Consider the following 18,751-nt stretch of genomic DNA (forward strand, 5'->3'; position numbering starts at 1 on the left):
TGATGGGTGTAACACTAATACACTAAACCAGAATGCAGGGTTGCCTCACGCTTACTTTAGAGCAAGTACTTCAGTCAGGTATTCCAGCTAACAGACCTGAAATCAGAAAGCTTCTAATTACCCATGACAAACTCTTTATTTGCAAACAGCTAGGTAGACAAACCGATACTGATCCACCTCTAGGAGTAACGTGGGAGGATGTTGATGACATCTTTGAAAGGCTAATTGCATTTGCCAGAAGCCTGAGATCATCTCCAGCCCTCTGCCACACCACCACCCATTTCCAGAAGATGAAATCAAAGAATACTGAACTCATTTGCATCCAAAGTACTTCTCACTTTTCACCAACAGGACTTGCAAATAAAGCTGGGTAAGAATTTTGTCAAAATACTTACAGAATAATAGAAAACAAGGTTGCGAAGTCTTCTTACTTTAAATGACATGTACCTGTATCAACTGCATGGTAACAATAGTCACTGATCAGGACAACACTGCTACTTTTAGTCTACAAACACACACACAAAAAGCTTGCAGAGGTTTTACTTTCCAGAGACTGCAAACTCAAACTTACCAAAAAGACACAGCACTACCAACTTACAAACAGCTAAAGGCATCTATCAACTAGACGACAGTCACCATCATAAAGCATGACCTCAACACAGCAGCAGCAGTATTAGTACTGTCAAGAGCTGCCCAAAAAACAGAAAGGAAAAGAACCCGGAGAATTTTAACGAATTGCTTGAAAGATGCTGAGATATTTGTACAAAAGTTTACAGGCTGTTCCTAAGGAGAGTTAGGGATATCATGTGAAAAAGCAGGACACTGAGGGGGTGAAAAAATCAAATCAGTAAGCATGAGATGAAAGTTAACATCGAGGGCAAGATGCTCCTGCACATCGCCTGAGAGCCGGGCGGTACAGGTGGGAGGTGAGGCACGCTCCTTCCCTTCGGGAATGTCCAGCTCTTGGGGCACATCAGCTACAGACCGGGCCGGCAGCCACACATCGACCATCCCGCCCGTGACAAGCCCACGCAGACGCCCCAGAGCCGGGCACGCCACAGCTCCAGCCCGCGGCCCCGAGCAGCCCACCGCCCCCACGGGTGCCCCCGGGGAACGGCTGCCGGCCCCCGGCCTCCTAAGGAAAGCGGCGGAGCCCCACAGCTCCCGCCCGCCAGACCGCACCCCCGCCCCCCCCGCCAGCGCGCCGCCACGCCGGCCCCTAGGGTCGGTGGGCAGTGCCGTTCCGGCTCGGTGTGAGAGCCGGTCCCTCCGAGGCGCCACCAACCACCTCCGCAGAGCTCAGCAACACCCTAGAGAAAGGGGACAAAGGAAACAAGGAGAGCGGACGCTCACCGAGGGGCGCAGGACCGCGCTTTGCCGCCGGTTACCTCAGCCAGTGGGTGAAGCGCTGGCGACCAGCCCCGCCGCCCGCCACAGGCCCCGCGCGCCACTTCCGGGTGGGGGGAGGCAGGGCGGCGCCCATTCAGCGCCGCGGGCGCACTACGCATGCGTCCCAGCCGCGGCGGCGCGCAGGGGCGGGAGGCGCGAAGCGTCGCCCGGGGGCGTTGCGGCTGGTTCTCGGCTTAGCCCGGCCGCCTCGCCCCCGCCTGCGGTTCCCAAGACGGCTGGGGAACGGGTGCTTGTCGGGAGCCAGGTGTTTTCTGAGGCAGGGCCCTGCGGCGAGAAGCAGGAGTGGGTGGATTCCTGTCAAAACCAAAGAACTCCAGTGCCGTCCTCGGCTGGAAGCGTCGCCTCTCAGCTCTGTGAGGGCTTCCGCTAAGGGCGAGGCGGCGGTGCGGGTGTTCGCCGCCCCGCTCCCTGGCGTTGCGTCCTTGAGGTTCACTGGCTGAAACCGCGGAGAATGGCCGCCTCCCACCAGAGGCCTGGGGAAGGAAGAGCGTTTGGTGCCAGTCATGCCGCAGGCGTTGCCAGGCTCTCATTTCTTGCTTTACCCTAGCGCTGAGGGGAGCGCGGCAGTCCTTTGCGGGCGCAGTCCGGGTGGGAGGCATCGCCCTTGGGGAGGGTCCCCCGCCCGCGCCGTCAGTGCCTGCCTGCGGATGTACCGGCGGCGACGGTTTGTTTCATCCCTCCGCGCCGCCAGGGGGCGCGCAGCCTCCTCTGCCCCTGTAGCGTCTGCGCGGCGGTTCGAAAGGGACGGCGGCTGAGGCGGCAAGAGGCTGAGTGGGGAGCGGCTCCGCGCCCGTCTCTTCGTTCGGTGTTATCTCCGGCTGTCTTTGCAGTATGTCCTCAAAGGAGAGAGACTCCAGCGGTACGGCGGCAGGCGGAGAAGCGTCTAAGAAAAAGCAGAAAGGTAGTGGCGGGGTGAGGTGGGGGCCGCGCGGGCTGAGGCGCGGCGGGGCGCGGCGGCGGGCCCGCCTGAGCTCCCTGCCCGAGCTCCCTGCCCTCCTTCTTCCTCAGGACAAGTCGTGAAGTCGCGCTACCTGCAGTACGATAAGAAAGTCGACAAGAAGGTACTTGGACGCCTCGCTGCCGAGCTCAGGCGTCGCTCAGCGAAGTATAGGAATGGTGTGAGGGGCGGCTCGGGGGTGCGGCGGCGAGGCCTTAGAAAAAATTACTTCACTGGGGTTATGAAGGAGTTGTGGTGTGTCACTAGGTGCAGACTGCGGGGGGAACTGGGGGCTGTACTCGGGTGGCTCGCAGAGCGCCAAGACTGCCAGGGATTGTGTTCACTTCTTGTCAGCACTCAGGTTGGCGGTAAGATATATTGTGGTCATGGTTGCTGCTTATGTTCAGTCTTTTTTCTCGATTGTCAGGATATTTCGAGGTCTCCTGTGAAACGATCTGCAACTAAACCAAGATCAGTTGTTCGTCAGAAATGTGAAACTTCTGCTGGTGGGTTTTACCAAAGTTTAAAAGTTGTTCTGTGAATTTGTATTTCCAACCTGTGGAACTCTTCAACAACATTTTAGAGTAGTTAAGATATTACATTTTATATTATTTGCATCACTACCAATTATTATCTGTAAAAAAAGGGAATTAGGATACTTGATTTGGGACTAACAGGTGTAAACTCAAGTGCATCAAACTCTTGTCTGGATCTGGAACTGAATAATCGGATTGTCTAAAATAAGTGTATCTCTTGCCTTCTGTGCAAGGCTTTGAACTCTTTTACTATGCCCTCACCATTGGTCTACATCTTTTACTTTTTTAATAAACCCAGTGTAAATGACTCAAAATCCCTGTCTGCAAAGCATTCCCTTTTTATTTCTTTTGCAAGAATTGCAGAAGAATTTTCTGATAGGACCTTGACTTGAAAATGCTGAGGAAATAACATTATTCCCTTTTCCACCTGAGTGTTGTTCAACTGTGATGTAGTTCAGAATGATTTCCTCTTTAACACCTTATCTCTAGTCAAGTTAGAGAGTACACAAATCATGGGTATAAAGTAAATGTGTAAAGGTTTGTGTAAGATTGCCACATATTAGTGAAAGCATATGTAATTGTAAACTTGTGCAAAATCTGTTCTGATTCTTTTATTTTGATAACAGCTTCTTTCTGTAGGTGGTACCGCTAGCTCATTTAATCAAAGTAGTTTTGGGAACGGTAGCTTGCAGTCCACCTTACTAGGTGAAGATAAAAGTAATCGACCAGACCTTGATCTTTCAGCTATTAACCGTAAGCTTCTGTTCATACTCTGTTTCTTCTTTTATTTTTAAAGTATGTAACTTGATGATATGTAACCCTTGTATTCATCTATATTCACAAAAGGATTTTACTAAATTGAGTGTTATTTCAAGTGTCTTTAAGCAGAGATATTAAGACCTTTGGGGTTTAAATTAACCTCTTGTTTTTTAGTATGTTTTGGGTGCTCTGTTCTTTTTGTTTAAGATCAAATATTAAAGTACTCTCAAGTCTTTGAGACCCCGTAACAGATGGGTGTTAGATTACAGCTCTTCTGAAAATTGTATCACACCTATCTGTAACTGTCACTTAAAGTTAAATGCTCATGTGATCCACATCTTCTTGTGAGTGTAATCAGAGCTAGAAAGAGAGCACAACTCTTCTTTACTGGTAGACATGATAATTTTGAAATTTGCCTTTGAAGAGCCTGATGGTATATTGACACACCCTATATACCTTGGTAGAAGGGAGCAATAACTTTTCTGTTGTCGTACAGCTAAGCCTGTCTGTGAAAAGACTTGTGGCTCAGAATCTTCTTACAAGAAAAATGAAAGAACAGATAAAAAAAAAGCAGTGGTAAGTCTCATTGCTTTCATTTGTTATGCATATTTATTTTGAAATGTGTGAAATGAAGATTTGCTGTTTTCTTTAATCTTGGTAACAGCTTTGAGGTCCTGGGATGATCTAAAGCCTCCTGACTGAAATCTGTGCTACTGTTGTCAATGTTTGTTTTGTTTATCAGCCCTCTCAACACTGACTAAAGCTTTACTTTTGTTTCTTGTGGTAGAGAATCTGCTCCAACTGTAGGATCTCCTCGAGTGGGTTCTTTTTGTATTCCTGTCCATACTTTTTTATTATATCACGTTATCTTTAAATATTTGCTGATGTTTTTGCTCAGAAAGCTAACATTGATTTAACCCAATTTGAAATGCCTTATTTAGGGATCTTGTTTAATGTAGCACTGAAATGTCAAGTTCTCTATCAGTATTATGAAAATCTGCTGAAAATGCTGTAAAACTGGTGGAACAAAGAGGTATATTTAATTAACATGCATTGTTTAAAACCCCAAACTTTTTTCATCGAGCTGAGAGTTTCTGGTAGTTCTGGACACAACTTGGATTTTCAGTAATTTATTTGAACATTGGGAAAACAATTGTTTTAATATCCAAATTGATGTGGAATATTCTTTTCTTTCCTTTTCTGAAGGATCTGACAGAAGAGCTGGAATCTCAGACGCTGCTTTTGACTTACCTAAGAGTAAAGGTGGGAGTCAGTCAAGTATTTGGTGTTTCAGATAGAAGAACTTGATATTGAGGAATTGTTTAATCTGTTGTCTATGCTTTCTGATCTGTAAAAGTTAATGTTTTATGACTTCATGTGTTTATGGTTGTGGAACTGTAGGACTTGGTTTGAAGACTCTTGGAGCAAATTCAGTGCCAGTTTATTAAACTGGTGTTGGTTCTTCATGCAGTAGGGGTATGCAGAAGTTCTGGGAAAACTGTGAGTGTGTTTGTAGTTCAAGGTTGTAGAAGTGACTTAGTTCACTCAGTGCTCTAAAAATATGTTAATACTTCTTGTAAAGTAAAAATAAGCAGAGGTGGGGGAAGAAGCAGGGAGGGCCTTAACTGTGATGTACTGTGCTTATTGCATGAGGTCTCAGATTCATTAATTGAAGCTCTTTGACCTGGTTTGAAGCTTACATTTGTTTATTCAGAATATGTTAATTACTTAGAAGTAGCATTACTTCAGTTGTGAGTATTTTTTTGGATGTCATAGGCTGGAAAAAATCTTGCCAAGCTGGAGAAAGAAATGGAAGAAAACTTGTTGAAGTTGCATGAAGAAAAGGAAAGACAACAAGAGAAGCTCTTCAAATTAAAGCGTGAAATTTTACTTAAAGAGAGAGAGCGGAAACTTGATGATGCATTAGACAAACAGGTAGACTTTATTACAATTTATGCTTCTATATTCAAACAAGCTCACTTAGGTGGTGTGGCATTTAATGTGCTCTAGTAACCTAAGCAAATGCCTTTGTCACTTTTTTGTTGTCTCTTTCAATTAGGCAGGAAGGAGAAGTTAGAGCTATTGAGCAAGGGGCAGCAATTGCGCACTGGTTGCCAGAGCAGTTTGTAGTTGATGCACAGGAGATGCAAGTATCTTAAGGCATGTGAACATCCTGCAGTTATGGAATTAGTTACAGCTAGGGCTGAGATGCTAAATGTTAGATGAGAAGTGAACGTGTTCTGTTCTTTGTCTTATGTGTTAGAGAGCAATAGTTTGGGCCTGGTTGTAAGAAGGCATGTTCCTAATGAATAATTAATTTTTGAATACTTAAATTTTCAAAACTGAACCTCTGTTTGCTTTTAACAAATATGCATTGAAAAAATTAAACAAGACTTTTGTCTTTTGGAGAATACATTGTTAACTGCAGTCAAAGTATTAAATATAAAACACTTTGCAAGCTATGTTACTAATACCTCTGAGCTACAGTAACAAGGAAACTGGTATTGACCTAGGCATTTTGAAGTGGTAAAGGAAAATCTATTAAACAGCACGGTGGGAGTATAATCCCACAAATTTATTCAATTCCTCTGTCAATGAGTGTTTCAAAGTGGTATTTGGGGTTTTTAATAAATTATTTTTCTGTATTGGGCCAGGTCTGTAGTAACAAAATGGCTGCTTTTGAATAAATGTCGATTCATCATGTGTCTTTTTCAGCTGGAGGTACTTCCACGCCTTATTCCTGTTTGTGAACAGTTTAAACAGCAATATAAAAGCTTTGCAGTTTCCCTGGATGCCACTAGACATGAATTGCCCATAAAGAATATTCACATAGAAGGAGATATGATAACATACCTTGGTATGAAAATTTGATTCATCAAACTTAGGTTCAGAAATAGTGGGGTTTTGGTATGGTAAAATACTTAACATTGTTATTGCTAGGTCTGTCTGTGGCCTGGAGGAATTTTGTGTGCTCTTAGAGCTTGTGTGGACATTGGCCTGCAACATTAGTCACATGTTTTGCTATGAATAATTCTTGTCTGTTTAACCACTAAACTGCGCTTAAACAAGGTTTTTATCTTGCAGCAGGAAAAAAATTAACTTTCTAAGCTAGGGCAGTCTTCATATAGACTTTCTTTAGCGAGTTTCTTTATCTGTTAACTGTATTCATGGCATTCCTCCTCCTTCCTTGTTTCTAATGGGTAAGCACGTTGTAGAAATGCTGTGATCTCATTTCTGTGTTTGAGAGATAGTCACGTGGGTAAACTTGCTCATGTTTCTTGTAGAACTGGAGCTTAAATATATTGTGTGTTGTCTTGAATTGGAGAATGTTTAATAAATTAGTACATGTGTTTTGTACTGAAGTGTGGAAGTTATGTTTTTAAACTGCTGTTCTGCAAGAAACAAGATTCTTAAACTGTTTACAGTAATCTTGCTTACACTTTAAAGCAAATGGAAAAGGTTTATTGAAGAATTTAGGAGGAATAGATACCTATCTTTGGTTTGTGAATGCTGAAGGAAAGGACTGGATAAACTTGATGTTGGGGGTACATGCCAATAGCAATATATGTAGCTGGTCAGGGAATTTTGGATGTTTAAAACTTGGGGTTTTTCTCTTGCATTTGTCTTGTAAAAATCTTTGTACTTGAAATGAGAGCTTGATTAGCAGTTTTAATAGCCTGTTACTGATGCTAGTCCCAATAGCTGAAAATAATGTGGCTTTCAGTTTTCTCATGGTGTGCTTGTGAAAGCTGAACAGTAGTTTTCCATCATCTAGTTCAGCTGTCTCTGTTGTTACTCCAGCTATTAAGTAATCATGTATTAAGTGATACCAGTGCATGCATTTCTGTATAATATCTTTAACATATATTGTAGATGAACTGCAAAAGCAGTTAACTATCACACAGGAGCTTCTGACAGAAATTATGCCAAGCAACTCGGAAGAAAGTGCAAAAACATGTGGTGTACTGAAAGAGCTTAAGGAAGTGTCTCAGAAACTGGATAAAGAGCTTCAAAGGTATTTACAAATCAGGTGAAAAGACTCATTGGCTAAATTCTCAGAGGAAAATCTACAGATCTCACCCAAATACACCCAGAACATAAATTGGAGGAGGCTTAATTGATGGAATAGTAGCACTAAGTTTAATTCTTTTTTTGTAGTAGACTTCTTTATTTCTGTCCCTACCCTACCTACAGCCAAACTAAAGATGTTTGGGTTATTTTGCCTGTGTATTCTAAGGGAATTACTTTAGTGTGCCGTTCTCTGACAGATTACTTGAGAATTTCAGTGAGCAAGAATAGCCCTGGCAAATATATAGGGGAGTGAACTCCAGGAGACAGGAAAGTAAGGTGGAAGCACTATGTCTTGAATAATAACCATGCAAATATATCATCCTTTAGCAGGCACAAGGAGCACAGAACAGTGTGGGGTTTTGTTCCTTAAATATTGTGTCAACAAATACAAAATATCACTGAGAGCATGAGGAAGAGATAAAGCATGATAAATTTCCTTCCTCCATTTCCCTAGAAGAGATTACAGCTAAAATCTTTGAAAATTGATAGTCTGTAAAGCTATGTGTCTCCTGTTCCGGCAAACTCCCCCTCCTATCCTACAAATTCTGGCCGTTTGGGAAGAAAATCCACATTTTAGTGTTTTGTGGTAGGAGGATGATATGAATGTCCAGGCATATAGCCTTTGGGCTTAACCAGAAGTTACTGTCCTCCAGAGCAACTGATTTAGCTTGCTTCATTTGTTCTAGGAGCTTCACACAAGTGGAGAACCTGTCGTTTGAAGTTAGTAAAGAAGTTTCTCTGCATAACCAAAGCATATGTGAAGAAAATCATGGACTAGATGTTGTGAAACGCTGGTACTTCAACTAAGTTTGTGTATTGTTTGCTGACGGGTGGGTACTAAATCAATGCCAGCAGAGTTTTTATCTTTTTAGTTCTTGTATGAACATATGAGTTGTCCAAATTTGCAGTTATACCAGCATATGAAACCAGCAGCGTATGTACTTACTAACAGAATAAACGGAGTTTTGTTCTGCATGCTGTCCAGTAAGGAGACATCTTTTTTTAACATGAATTTCTGTGACACCTTTCTCATCACTTTCTGCCTTGACAAGACTGAAAGATAAATAATAAGTGGTATTATTAAGAATAAATAGGTCATATTTGCTAATCTTCTTGGTTTACTTTCTTGCACCTGGATCCAAGTGTACTGATTTGCATCTCTTTCCAAAGTAGTTTTTCTAAAATGGAACAGAATGTAGATGTGGAATTGTGTATGTGGTATGGTGCATTTGCTGATCTCATCAGGAGGATCTGTAGAAATGTACAGCATGATCATTGGTCACTCAGTGAACATCTTCTGGAGGAACTCTTAATTGTCCCTGATTTCTGGATTTGCTGAGAGGAAAACTTATGCGGGCAGCAAGTACCGAGGCTGATGCTTGGAAGCAGCCTGGTTGCTTGTAACTAGAAGTGAAGAGTTTGGGTAACCTGTTGCCTGATTGTCTTGGAAACAAATTATTAAAACCATAAATGCCTTTGTATTAACTTGACGCCTTCTCTTTTAAGAATTCTTTTTTATTTTTAATAATAAAGACTATTTTCCACTGCTATAGCAATAGCCTTCATGTTTGAACATCTTCACTGGTACCCTGCGGAAGCTTTTGTTTCCATCTGGGCTTACGTAGGGCTAATGCTACACAGTAGATGCAGGGATGGAATTAGAGGCGCTAACCAGTCCCGATTGCAAGCTGTGACCTCCTGGCACCCATAATGCTGAGGCCAGAAGATTGTGAATGTGGAGAGAAACCTCAAACCTAACTACTGGGCGAGGGCCTTAGAGTGAGTATGTTGTGTTACAAACGTACATGCCAGATGTGGCGTGTTTTTTCTTTCCATTTTTGTATATGGCATGCATTTCTCTCTGAAAGACATGCAGTATCCTGGTTTGGTTTTTTCACCTGTGGAACCTCTTTCTGTGATGTTTTTTCAAAAGCTTTGCTTTGTGTTGCCTGCATAGTGGTATGTTTCTGGCTTAAGCTGTGTCTATAAATCTTTTGGGCCTACTCAAAAAATACTTGGAGTATTTGCCTTGCACTCCTTGAAGTGCTATTCAGACTTTCTTCCTGGCATTACTAAGAGTCTAACTAGATTCTTGTCTCTTATTAAAAATCAGGAGTAAATGAAGCTATAGTAATGGGATCAGTAAGATGTGCCATGCACTGGATGAGAAGTCAATATATAACGAACTACTAAAACCCTCCTTGTATAACATCAGTGTCCTTTTTTCCAGAGCAATGTATTCGTGACCCAGTGGGAAGGAAATGTGTTTTTTTAAGGTATTCATCTGTCATTTCTTCTTCCTTAAACACATTAGATGATCTGCACCTAATAATTCACCTGTGTGTGCTGCCCTTCAGCGTGTGAGGCATAGGTGCTGCATGCAGCAGGATCGTGCTCGGGGTCAGGAACATGAGCTGTGCCTATGAAGTTGGCCACTGGATGGGGAACTTCACTAAGCAGTCGAATCATAGGTTAGCTGCGAATTAGTTGTCTCTGTTTTTGGTGGATGGAGATCTCATTAGAAATGCTCCTGTATGATGAAACTGCTGATCAAACAGCTGTTTTTAATAGGTTTGGGTAATTGCTAGGATGTATGTCCTCATGCCTTTAACCTGCTTATGATAAGTATGTCATTCTAAGACTCAGAAAGTTGAGGGATCTTCTTAAATATGAGGGATTTAAGGGATTAAATGAAAATCAAGTTTATAGGATCTTGATAAGTCTGTCCCTACAGGCATAAGTCAGAATATCTTTCTTAGGGTTTCTTGATGGTAGACTTCATTGCTGGTCTAAAAAAAAGAAATTATTGAATTAAACCTGTCCTTCGCAGTCAGGTGGCTTTCTACCATTGAGATACTAGTGTTTGCATGTATATATACACCCAAATGTTACTTAAGCAACAGACAGCAATACAAATTTTCACTAAAAAGTGGAATGCTCTTAGTTCTCTTCCCTGAAGAAGGGTGGCAAATTCTGCTTGCTATGATCACAATTAAAGGCTCTAAATTTTCTGGGGCAGTAGTTCATCCTTGCTGCTGCGGGCAGCAGTCATTGTCTGTACAATAAGCCTAAGGCAAAGTGGGAGTCCTGGAGCTAAAGGCCAACTGCATGTACAAAACAATGAAGTGCTTGGGGATGTGCACTCATTGTTTTGGAAGAATCATAGGCATTGATTTGAGCATTCTGGTCATTCTTTTTCTTAAATTCAACACTAGTGTAATTCTTTGTACAAATGATAGAAGCGTTAGATAAAGAAGCCTAGCCTGTCCAGGAAAGAATTTTAAACTGTTTTGAACTGAGACTTTTCAATCTTGATTCTCTTGAATATTCTTTCTAAGTGGTTCTGTTTTGGCTCTTTGCAGAAGTGTTTTAGCCTTGTCCACCTTGAAATAGCCGCAGAATTAGATGCTGCCATATTTAACACTGTACAAAAACAACAACAAAGAACTGCAGAATCATTGGAGCAGGAGCTAAACAGATGTGACACCACTTATTTTGTATTTTCCACTTATTTTCTGACAATGTCACATGCTCTGAATCGGTTGGAATCCTAAACAACTTAAGCGTTCTTTTTATTCAGGTTATCAATATCTTTTTTTAAGCCTAGAATTAATAATGTTCCTCCTTCTGTAACCTGCATCGATGTAGATTTAGTTTTTGTGGTATCTAAATTTGTACAGTACTTACTATCTATCTATTCATCTTCTAGGCCAGAAGTTCTTGTTGACTGATTGTTAACATTCATGTGTTCTAAAGTGCTTTATTTTTTTTTGTTGGGGGGGACGGGGGAGAGCAGAGCAGAGCAGCACAGGGAAGTGCTTTTAACAATTGCTTTTAGTTTTTGGAAATGAGCCAGCTAGGTCTGAGAGCCTGAGTGGGGAGGGGGGAGCACAGAAATGTAGGTATTCAGCCCTGCAAAATTCTCATAGTTCTCTAAAAAGCAACTGGCAAAGACTTTAAACTAGATTTGCTCTGCACAGATTGCCTTGCCTGGATTCCAGCATTTCTTGGGAGGCTCTGACCATATACTCTTCAGTTATGCTGGTGTTGTCTGACACTTTTGACCACCAGCTCAGGAGGGCTGAGTCTAAGCTTTTTTTGCTGTAATTCCTGTGCTCTGTGCTGTAGGGTCACCAGTGATCAAGGTAAGGTCTTGCCTATGGTGCACTACAGTGGAGCTGCAGCCCAGGAGATAATCAAGGCCTGTTTGTCTCTTCACTGCTACCCCCAATCCTACAATTCCTTCAGTTCTTTGCTCACACTGGCTTTGAATGGAGCTGATTCTTTGCTCAGCAGCAGCAAGTAAGCAGCTCGTGACCCCAGCAGATGTTTCTGCATTTTAGGCTAATGAGAATTTACTGGATTACTGCAGCCTTCCCTGCCTCAGAGTAAATACTACTTTGTTGGAGATCTGGAAACTCATACTGAATATGATAAACAAACTGGCTGGTCTGTGATTGCCAGGACATGAAAAAGAGTTCCACGGCAGCAGAAGATCTAACAGCTCTGAAATGCACCACTGAGCCACACCAATTAAGAGCATTTCCAGTGATTGTGTGAGCATTCCTGTTCAACTCATAGAAATGATTTTTAGGTTGTTTCTTCCACTGCATTTGTGTGGTCTGTAAAGCACAAGGATGGAGGGTGAGGTTTGCAGAGGAGTCTCAAATGCCTCTGAGTTTCTTTTAAAATAATAATGGATATGCAGGACCTGTTGAGCTTCCTGCTATTTCAGGATCTTAAATTTCATGTGTTAGGGAAGCAAACACAATTTGCCTCTTAAACAAAAACTTAGTTATGTCTTATGTAGATAAAGTGTATTTGGAGATGGCCTGTAGGGTACCAAAATTGCATTCCTTGTTTTAATATCTATTGCATGGGGGGGTGGGGTAATTAAACAGCTGATTGAACAGTAGTTTTCAGGACTGCTAACCAAAAAGATACTCTGGTGCTTAATCTTTTCAGCAGTCAAGCTTTGTTGTGTGTTTCTTCAGAACTTCGACAGTATTTCTGTAAGTGAAATGGTAAACAAGTATCTAGGAGCGCAGCACTGATCCCCAGCTAAACCACGATGAAGCTTATTAGCTCGACTATAGACGATGTCAGTACACTTAGGCAACTACAGCGTATTATTGACAAGGTAAGTATAGAATCTCTATAGGCAGTACCCAAAGATGTCAAGAGCCCGTAACCCTTTCTTGCTACCTTCTTTCTCTTGAGAAATTTGTCTTCACCTAACTGAACAAAATCAAATTTCTCGACTTAATATGATTTGTATGATAAAAGGACACCTCCACCTGTTCCTAGTTATATAGGTGTCCAGCTGAATTTTTAGTAACCCTGAGTGTGGAGACTTCACAGCCTCTCTAGATCCCTTATTTCTGTATAAAACTCCCACCAAACACTTGACTATGCACAAACTTATATTGCATAGGTCGTATGTAGAGGCGGAGAAGAAAACTGGGAAGTAATTTCTTGCTAAATGACTTAATGACAACTGCTGCTAATTAAGCATGGTGCTCTATTCCTGTTTTAAATCAGCATGTGGCCATAGGAATGACTTCTTAGCACCATTTCAGTCATTTTGTCAGGAATTAAATGGTATAGTACTGTGAAAGATCAGCCTCTTTTGTTCTGTAGATGATTAATAAACATTTTTGACATAACTGTAATAATTACGTTCTCAATGCCATTATCCTATTGTTATATGCTACTCAGATTACATTCTTATTTTAGATGTGCTCTTTAATTATCCTTTCCTTGTAATTTTGTTCTAGAGATGCTTGTATGCCTGGGAGGCAGGATCAGTCTTGTTTCTACCACTCTGTATCTGGACTGATGTAGTTTGTTAAAAGACATTAACCTCATGGCTGGTAAGCTTGCAGTAGTACAGCAAAGCTGATAGGACACTTTTTTTGCAGTTATCGGTTTCTACATTACATATCTATGTTTGGCTAACAGAAAGGAGGCTGTCATAGAAACACAAAAGGAGAACAAAACTAGGAGTTAAAGAAATGGGTGTGGGGTTTATACCATGAATATAGTGCTGTAAAAATTAACTAGAGACCTTTTTCTTGTCTGATGGTATGTAATGACTGACATGAATGTTTTTTCCATTGGGAGGGGGGCACAAATGATTCTGGCTTCCCTAAGGCTGGTGACTTGTCCAGTTTTGGGTGTTTTTTAATTTTTCACCCACGTTCTGCTGAAATCTAGTGTGTACGGTACTTCATGCAAAACTAAATAAATTAGTTGGTTTTACTTATGTACACAATTTACGCATATATTATCAAAATCTTTAAATAAGTGAGTATTACCTCCTGTGCCTTTAAGTCTGGTCATCTGTGTGGTGGGTTAGTGATAATACTCATGCTGAGGCAGTTAAAAAGGGCTAATTATTAATGGTGTGATCCTACCACTTGATTCTTGTGAGTAGCCTTACAGATTTGAATTTTGCAATTGAGTGGAAAAAAGCAAAAGGAGGCACAGCTGAGAGCAGCAGTACTCAAGAATTAGTATTATTTAGAGCTTAGTGTTAACTCTTATTTTTTGTTTGACACATACCTGTCTGATAAATTTAACATTACACATAGCTTATTTACTAGGTAGATGGGACTTTTGGAGGGGAAGTTCTTCTGCAGAGTAACGATGAGAATGTACAAGTGGTCAGGATATTAATTAGATCTACCAATACAGATTTATTCACACCTTCTTCTATAAATTGCAGTCTCTCCCTCACCTTTCCAATGCACCAGTATAGCCATACCAATCCCCCGCACCACAGACTTTCAACCTGGACAAGTGCCTGAGATTCCTAAAATTTCATGAGGAGCAGAATTATGTTTTTTGTAAACGAAATAAAAATCTGAACTATGCACAGTGCAAGCGGGTGGGTGAATATGGCCCATAGATTTCACTGATGAATAGTTTTTATACATAAGCAGTTCTTATAGAACTTCCTTTAAACTCTTAACTATTACCAGATGTGGGTTGCAGGCGGCTGCTGGAATTCCAACACCTGTTGCATCACACTAAATAGGATTCATTTTGGCAGGCACAGAAAATTCCATTTCAGTAACTAAATAGTTTGAAATGATATCTAAAGCCTCTTTTTTACACACACACCCCCCAGACCAAGCTGATCCTAGCCTTATTTACAGGATTGCACATACTTTCATAATTAGAAGATGGTTTGCAGTCTTTAGAGAATGTAATTGCCTGATATTGCTTGTAGTCAGTAAATACCAAATAGAAAATCTTCAATTTTGGAAGAAATCTCTCCTTTAAAAAATGTTAACAATGATTTAAAAGGGCTGTACTCCACATAATGATAATTTCTAGCTGTGGCTTTTGAAATGTAGAAATACAGAGTTTTGTGTTCAAAAATACTGCAGCATTATGCTGCAGATGATGGACCTCCATTTTAGAAGTGTACTCTGCTGCATTTATCAGTTCATTGTTGAATCCAGTTGCTGCTTTGAAGTCCATACCCAGAGCTTTTTCAGAGATGTGGATGACTACAGAATGGGTGTTTAGTGGCACTTCGACTTTTTTGGTACATATTCTGTAGGTCTCAGACATGAGCCTGTAAGGAATCCTTTGTGGGTCTGCTCTAGAAAAGAGGTATGGATTAAGTGTAGAGATAATTCTTTTTTTAGGAAACATGATGCTGTTTCACTCAAAACGTTTCTGATCTTTGCAAAATTATTACAAAATCATTGCTTTGATTGGTGAGATATTGTACATCAATTATAGGCTGCTATACAATGAGAACAGCAGATGTGCTTCATTTTCAGGGCTGCTATACCATGAGAACAGCAGAGGTGCTTCATTTTCATTTTGCCTCCTTGTATTCTTTAATCAAAAGATTCCAACATGATCTTAAGTGTTACTCTTAGGAAGGAGACTAACATTAGTGTTGCTGTTTTGCAGGCAGGAAAATACTGAGGCGTATAAAGTTCTGTATCTGAGAATATGATGAAGCTGAAAAAGAATTTGGAATTACCAGATTTTGCTTTATCTTTGCATGTTTCAGTTTGTCTCAAAAAAACCCCAAAAAAACCAAACACACCCACCCCCACCCCCCACCCCCCCAAAAAAACCCCAAAACCAGAAAAAAACCCCACAAAACATGCCAACTTTAATGTATTTTTTAGTAAGTTGCTTCTCATAAAGCCTAGCTGGCTTGCTTGGGAAACAATCTCTATGGATCTAGAGTTTGAATAAACTGAAAGAGAATGCAACACTAAAGAAGAATCCACTCTTAATTTAGACAATCCAGCTATTGACATTTCTAGTTAAGTTGCAAGGCCAAGCTGTGTTATGAAACAGTTATTTTATTAAAGAGTATCATAAACTGTTTGAAGTGAGACCTAGGTTTGACAGATTCGATGCAAGTTAATGATGATTTCAACTGTGCCATAGTTGCATTTAGTATAGAGAAAGAAAACTAATGTTCTAGCCAAACATTTGTAGAAAAATACAGCTGTTATAATGCCCACCATTCAGATTTTTTTATCTAATTCCATGTAAAACCAGTGTAATGCCAGTCAAACAGACATCACCCCGAAAAATACTAGTGCAAGCTTTGTGGAGAGCATTCATGTCTTAAGCTAATTAACATAATCAACAAAATACATTACTGGTTCTTACAGATACAGTCTCACTTATAGCCTTGACCATCACAGCTGGTACAACTCCTAGTACAGCATTTGAGTACAATTATACATTCTGAAGAACGGGAGATCAGAGGTAAAGCCCTATATACTTTAAAGATGGAGAGAAAAGATGTGTTAGGAGGGCCTCTTTTTGACTTCGTGCTTTCTTGCACGTGTCTTCAATTTTGGGCGAACAAAAGAGTCCCTTGATAGCTCTCATAGCATTGTTTGTCATGTGGAGATACATGAGCAATGAAATGAGCAAGAGAGGAGCAGTTGGGCTTAAATAGCACAGCAGCAAGCAAAATGGATTCAGCTTACATAATATTAAAAGCTGAAAGCTGCTCCAAGACATTCTGCAACTCCTCCCACAGATGAGCTATAGCTAGAAAAATCCCACTAAAAATAAATAAAAATAACCTTTCCCATGGTGGTGAACAATCTTAAAAAAACTTCTTGTTCAGTAGTGGGAGCGTAATTCCAATGATCTTATTGTATTGAATAAAACTCCTTCAGTTCTCTGCCCTGATCTTGACAAATCTGTAGACAAACAGTAAAGGACTGTTGATGTAGTAAGAGGGGTTTAACTAGGTGGTTTCTTTAACACTTCTAAACTTGCCTGGCTGTGATTTTACACTGTTGTGTCCAGTCCTAGAAACTGCAGTGAGCCTTGCAAAATAAATAGTCCTTTTGATTTGGGACTCATTTGTTTGGTACAAAGAATTTTCAGGTGAGGCACGTGTTTCAAAGCCCTAGCCTAGGTGGTCGTTGGTTTTTGTTTAAATTTTCCCTCTTCTTCTAGACTTGTTAACACCTCTCCACAAAAATAAGACAGTGCTGTTTTAAGACAGGTTTAAGTAGGAAAATGTAGCCACATCTAGCAGTGTTATCCATTACTGAAGATAATCTGAACTTATCAAAAAGCTACTGAGTTTTTTGAAGTGATGTCTCGTACTAAAATTAGTGTATGTTTCAAGCAATATAGAAATTTAGGCACTATTTTGTGCTCTCCTGGCTGGGGCCTGATCAGCCTGTGAAGTCCTGTTGGTGAAGTAGACGGGGAAACCTCATTCCTTTTTGATGACTTTGTGTTTTTAGGGAATGGATTGACTTGCAGAAAATGTGTTGGTATTGATACTGCTAAAATATATGGTGATTGAAATAATTTTGAAAGAGAAAAATAATTTTAAAAGTTTAGCAGCTTTAGCAACATGATTTGCTGGTTTTCTTGTGAGAAGCTAGGAGAAAGGGCTTTTGGTAAACCATTAAATTAACTTTTGGAAACAAATCTGTATTTTTGCTAAATTAAATGCTGGACTCCATATCAGTGATTTTTAGAAGAAATGGAACTGAGGTTCAAATAATGAAAATAATCTAGAAAAAAATAGTATTTTTAAAGTTTTTTTCAGGGGGGTGGGGGGTGTTGGGGTGTGGGCGAACTGATTCAAACTACCTATGTGGCAGGTTTTCATTTATTCATGGGAGGAGAGCTCAGCTCTGTTGAGGTACATCTGGGATTCTGCGTTGTCTCCAGCAGGGATGGGAGAAGTCATTCTTTGATATCTATGTGCAGCATTGAATCCGTCGCTGTGAGACTTGGCATTTACTCTGTCACCTCGAGTTTGCTGTTGCCTTGCATATGCTTCTCCCGCTGCACCCTCTTCAAACTGGTGTAGTGAGGGCTCCCCCTCCTGTCTCGAGCCCCTGTGACCACGGACTAGGACAGAGGGATGGAGATGGATAGATCAGGGCCTAGGGATGGAGGAGGACAGAGCAGCATCAGTGCCGGCACCGAGTTCTGAGTTGGAGAGCAGTTCTTTGGCAACACTCAGAGGAGTGCCTGGGAGTACAAAGACTCATTTAATGGGGCCAGCCCATGCGGGGGGATGCTGTGCCCAGGTCCAAGCTGCTGGGACCTTTAGGGAGTTTTGGGGACCTGAGCTTCTGCAGCTCCTGCATCTGCGTGAGGCACACCGGCCCCCCTGGGGAAGCCGAGGCGGAGGGCAGGGAGACCAGGCAGGTACTCCCGGGGCTGGCTGGGCTCGACGGACGAGGCACCGGTGCCGGAGCAGCCGGCCCGGCTGGGCTGTCAGAGCTGCAGGGGAGGGGGGTGGTGGTGGTGGTGGTGGTGGTGGTGGTGGTGGGGAGCGGTGGCCGCAGGTGGGAGCCCGCCGGGGCTGGGCGGGCAGCGCACCTGGGACCCGGCCGGGGCGGGCTGCGGCGGGGCCCGGCCCCCTCCCCCGGTGCACGCTGTCAGGAGCAGGCGGGGAGCCGCAGACAAAGAGCGGGGGCCGGAGCCGGAGCCTAGCGGGCACCGGGGCCAGGAGGGGGCGGCCCGGGGGCGGGGACGCGGCGGGGGCGGTGGCCAAAGGCACCGGGGA

The 18,751-nt window shown here is 42.0% G+C and overlaps 2 protein-coding genes across 16 annotated transcripts in view; one reads left to right on the plus strand and one right to left on the minus strand.

Moving 5' to 3' along the window:
* Positions 1–1,491, minus strand: part of MYO9B (myosin IXB) — a 44,924-nt gene extending 43,433 nt beyond the window's left edge. For 11 of the 15 annotated variants that reach the window (XM_056338855.1, XM_056338853.1, XM_056338851.1 and 8 more), the window contains exon 1: positions 1,354–1,491. The gene's annotated coding sequence lies outside the window, so the exon portion shown is untranslated. The remainder of the gene's footprint in view (positions 1–1,353) is intronic. The other 4 variants (XM_056338846.1, XM_056338850.1, XM_056338847.1 and 1 more) reach the window with 4 other exon arrangements.
* Positions 1,492–1,628: 137 nt separating this feature from the next.
* HAUS8 (HAUS augmin like complex subunit 8) lies at positions 1,629–9,265 on the plus strand. Its single transcript, XM_056338871.1, has 10 exons — positions 1,629–2,311; positions 2,419–2,471; positions 2,775–2,853; positions 3,523–3,636; positions 4,139–4,218; positions 4,849–4,905; positions 5,419–5,577; positions 6,358–6,499; positions 7,516–7,657; positions 8,400–9,265. The coding sequence occupies exons 1-10, from the start codon at positions 2,242–2,244 to the stop codon at positions 8,518–8,520; spliced, it is 1,017 nt and encodes a 338-aa protein (XP_056194846.1). The 5' UTR covers positions 1,629–2,241; the 3' UTR covers positions 8,521–9,265.
* Positions 9,266–18,751: the final 9,486 nt, after the last annotated feature.

Source organism: Falco biarmicus, chromosome 4 (genome assembly GCF_023638135.1).
Source record: "Falco biarmicus isolate bFalBia1 chromosome 4, bFalBia1.pri, whole genome shotgun sequence".
Taxonomy (NCBI): Eukaryota; Metazoa; Chordata; class Aves; order Falconiformes; family Falconidae; genus Falco; species Falco biarmicus.

Excerpts from the sequence above, each read along its gene's own strand:
- HAUS8 (XM_056338871.1), top strand. The coding sequence starts at position 2,242 with ATGTCCTCAAAGGAGAGAGACTCCAGCGGTACGGCGGCAGGCGGAGAA. Across the intron at positions 4,219-4,848 it reads CAGATAAAAAAAAAGCAGTG|GATCTGACAGAAGAGCTGGA; the intron begins GTAAGTCTCATT and ends CCTTTTCTGAAG. Across the intron at positions 7,658-8,399 it reads CTGGATAAAGAGCTTCAAAG|GAGCTTCACACAAGTGGAGA; the intron begins GTATTTACAAAT and ends CATTTGTTCTAG.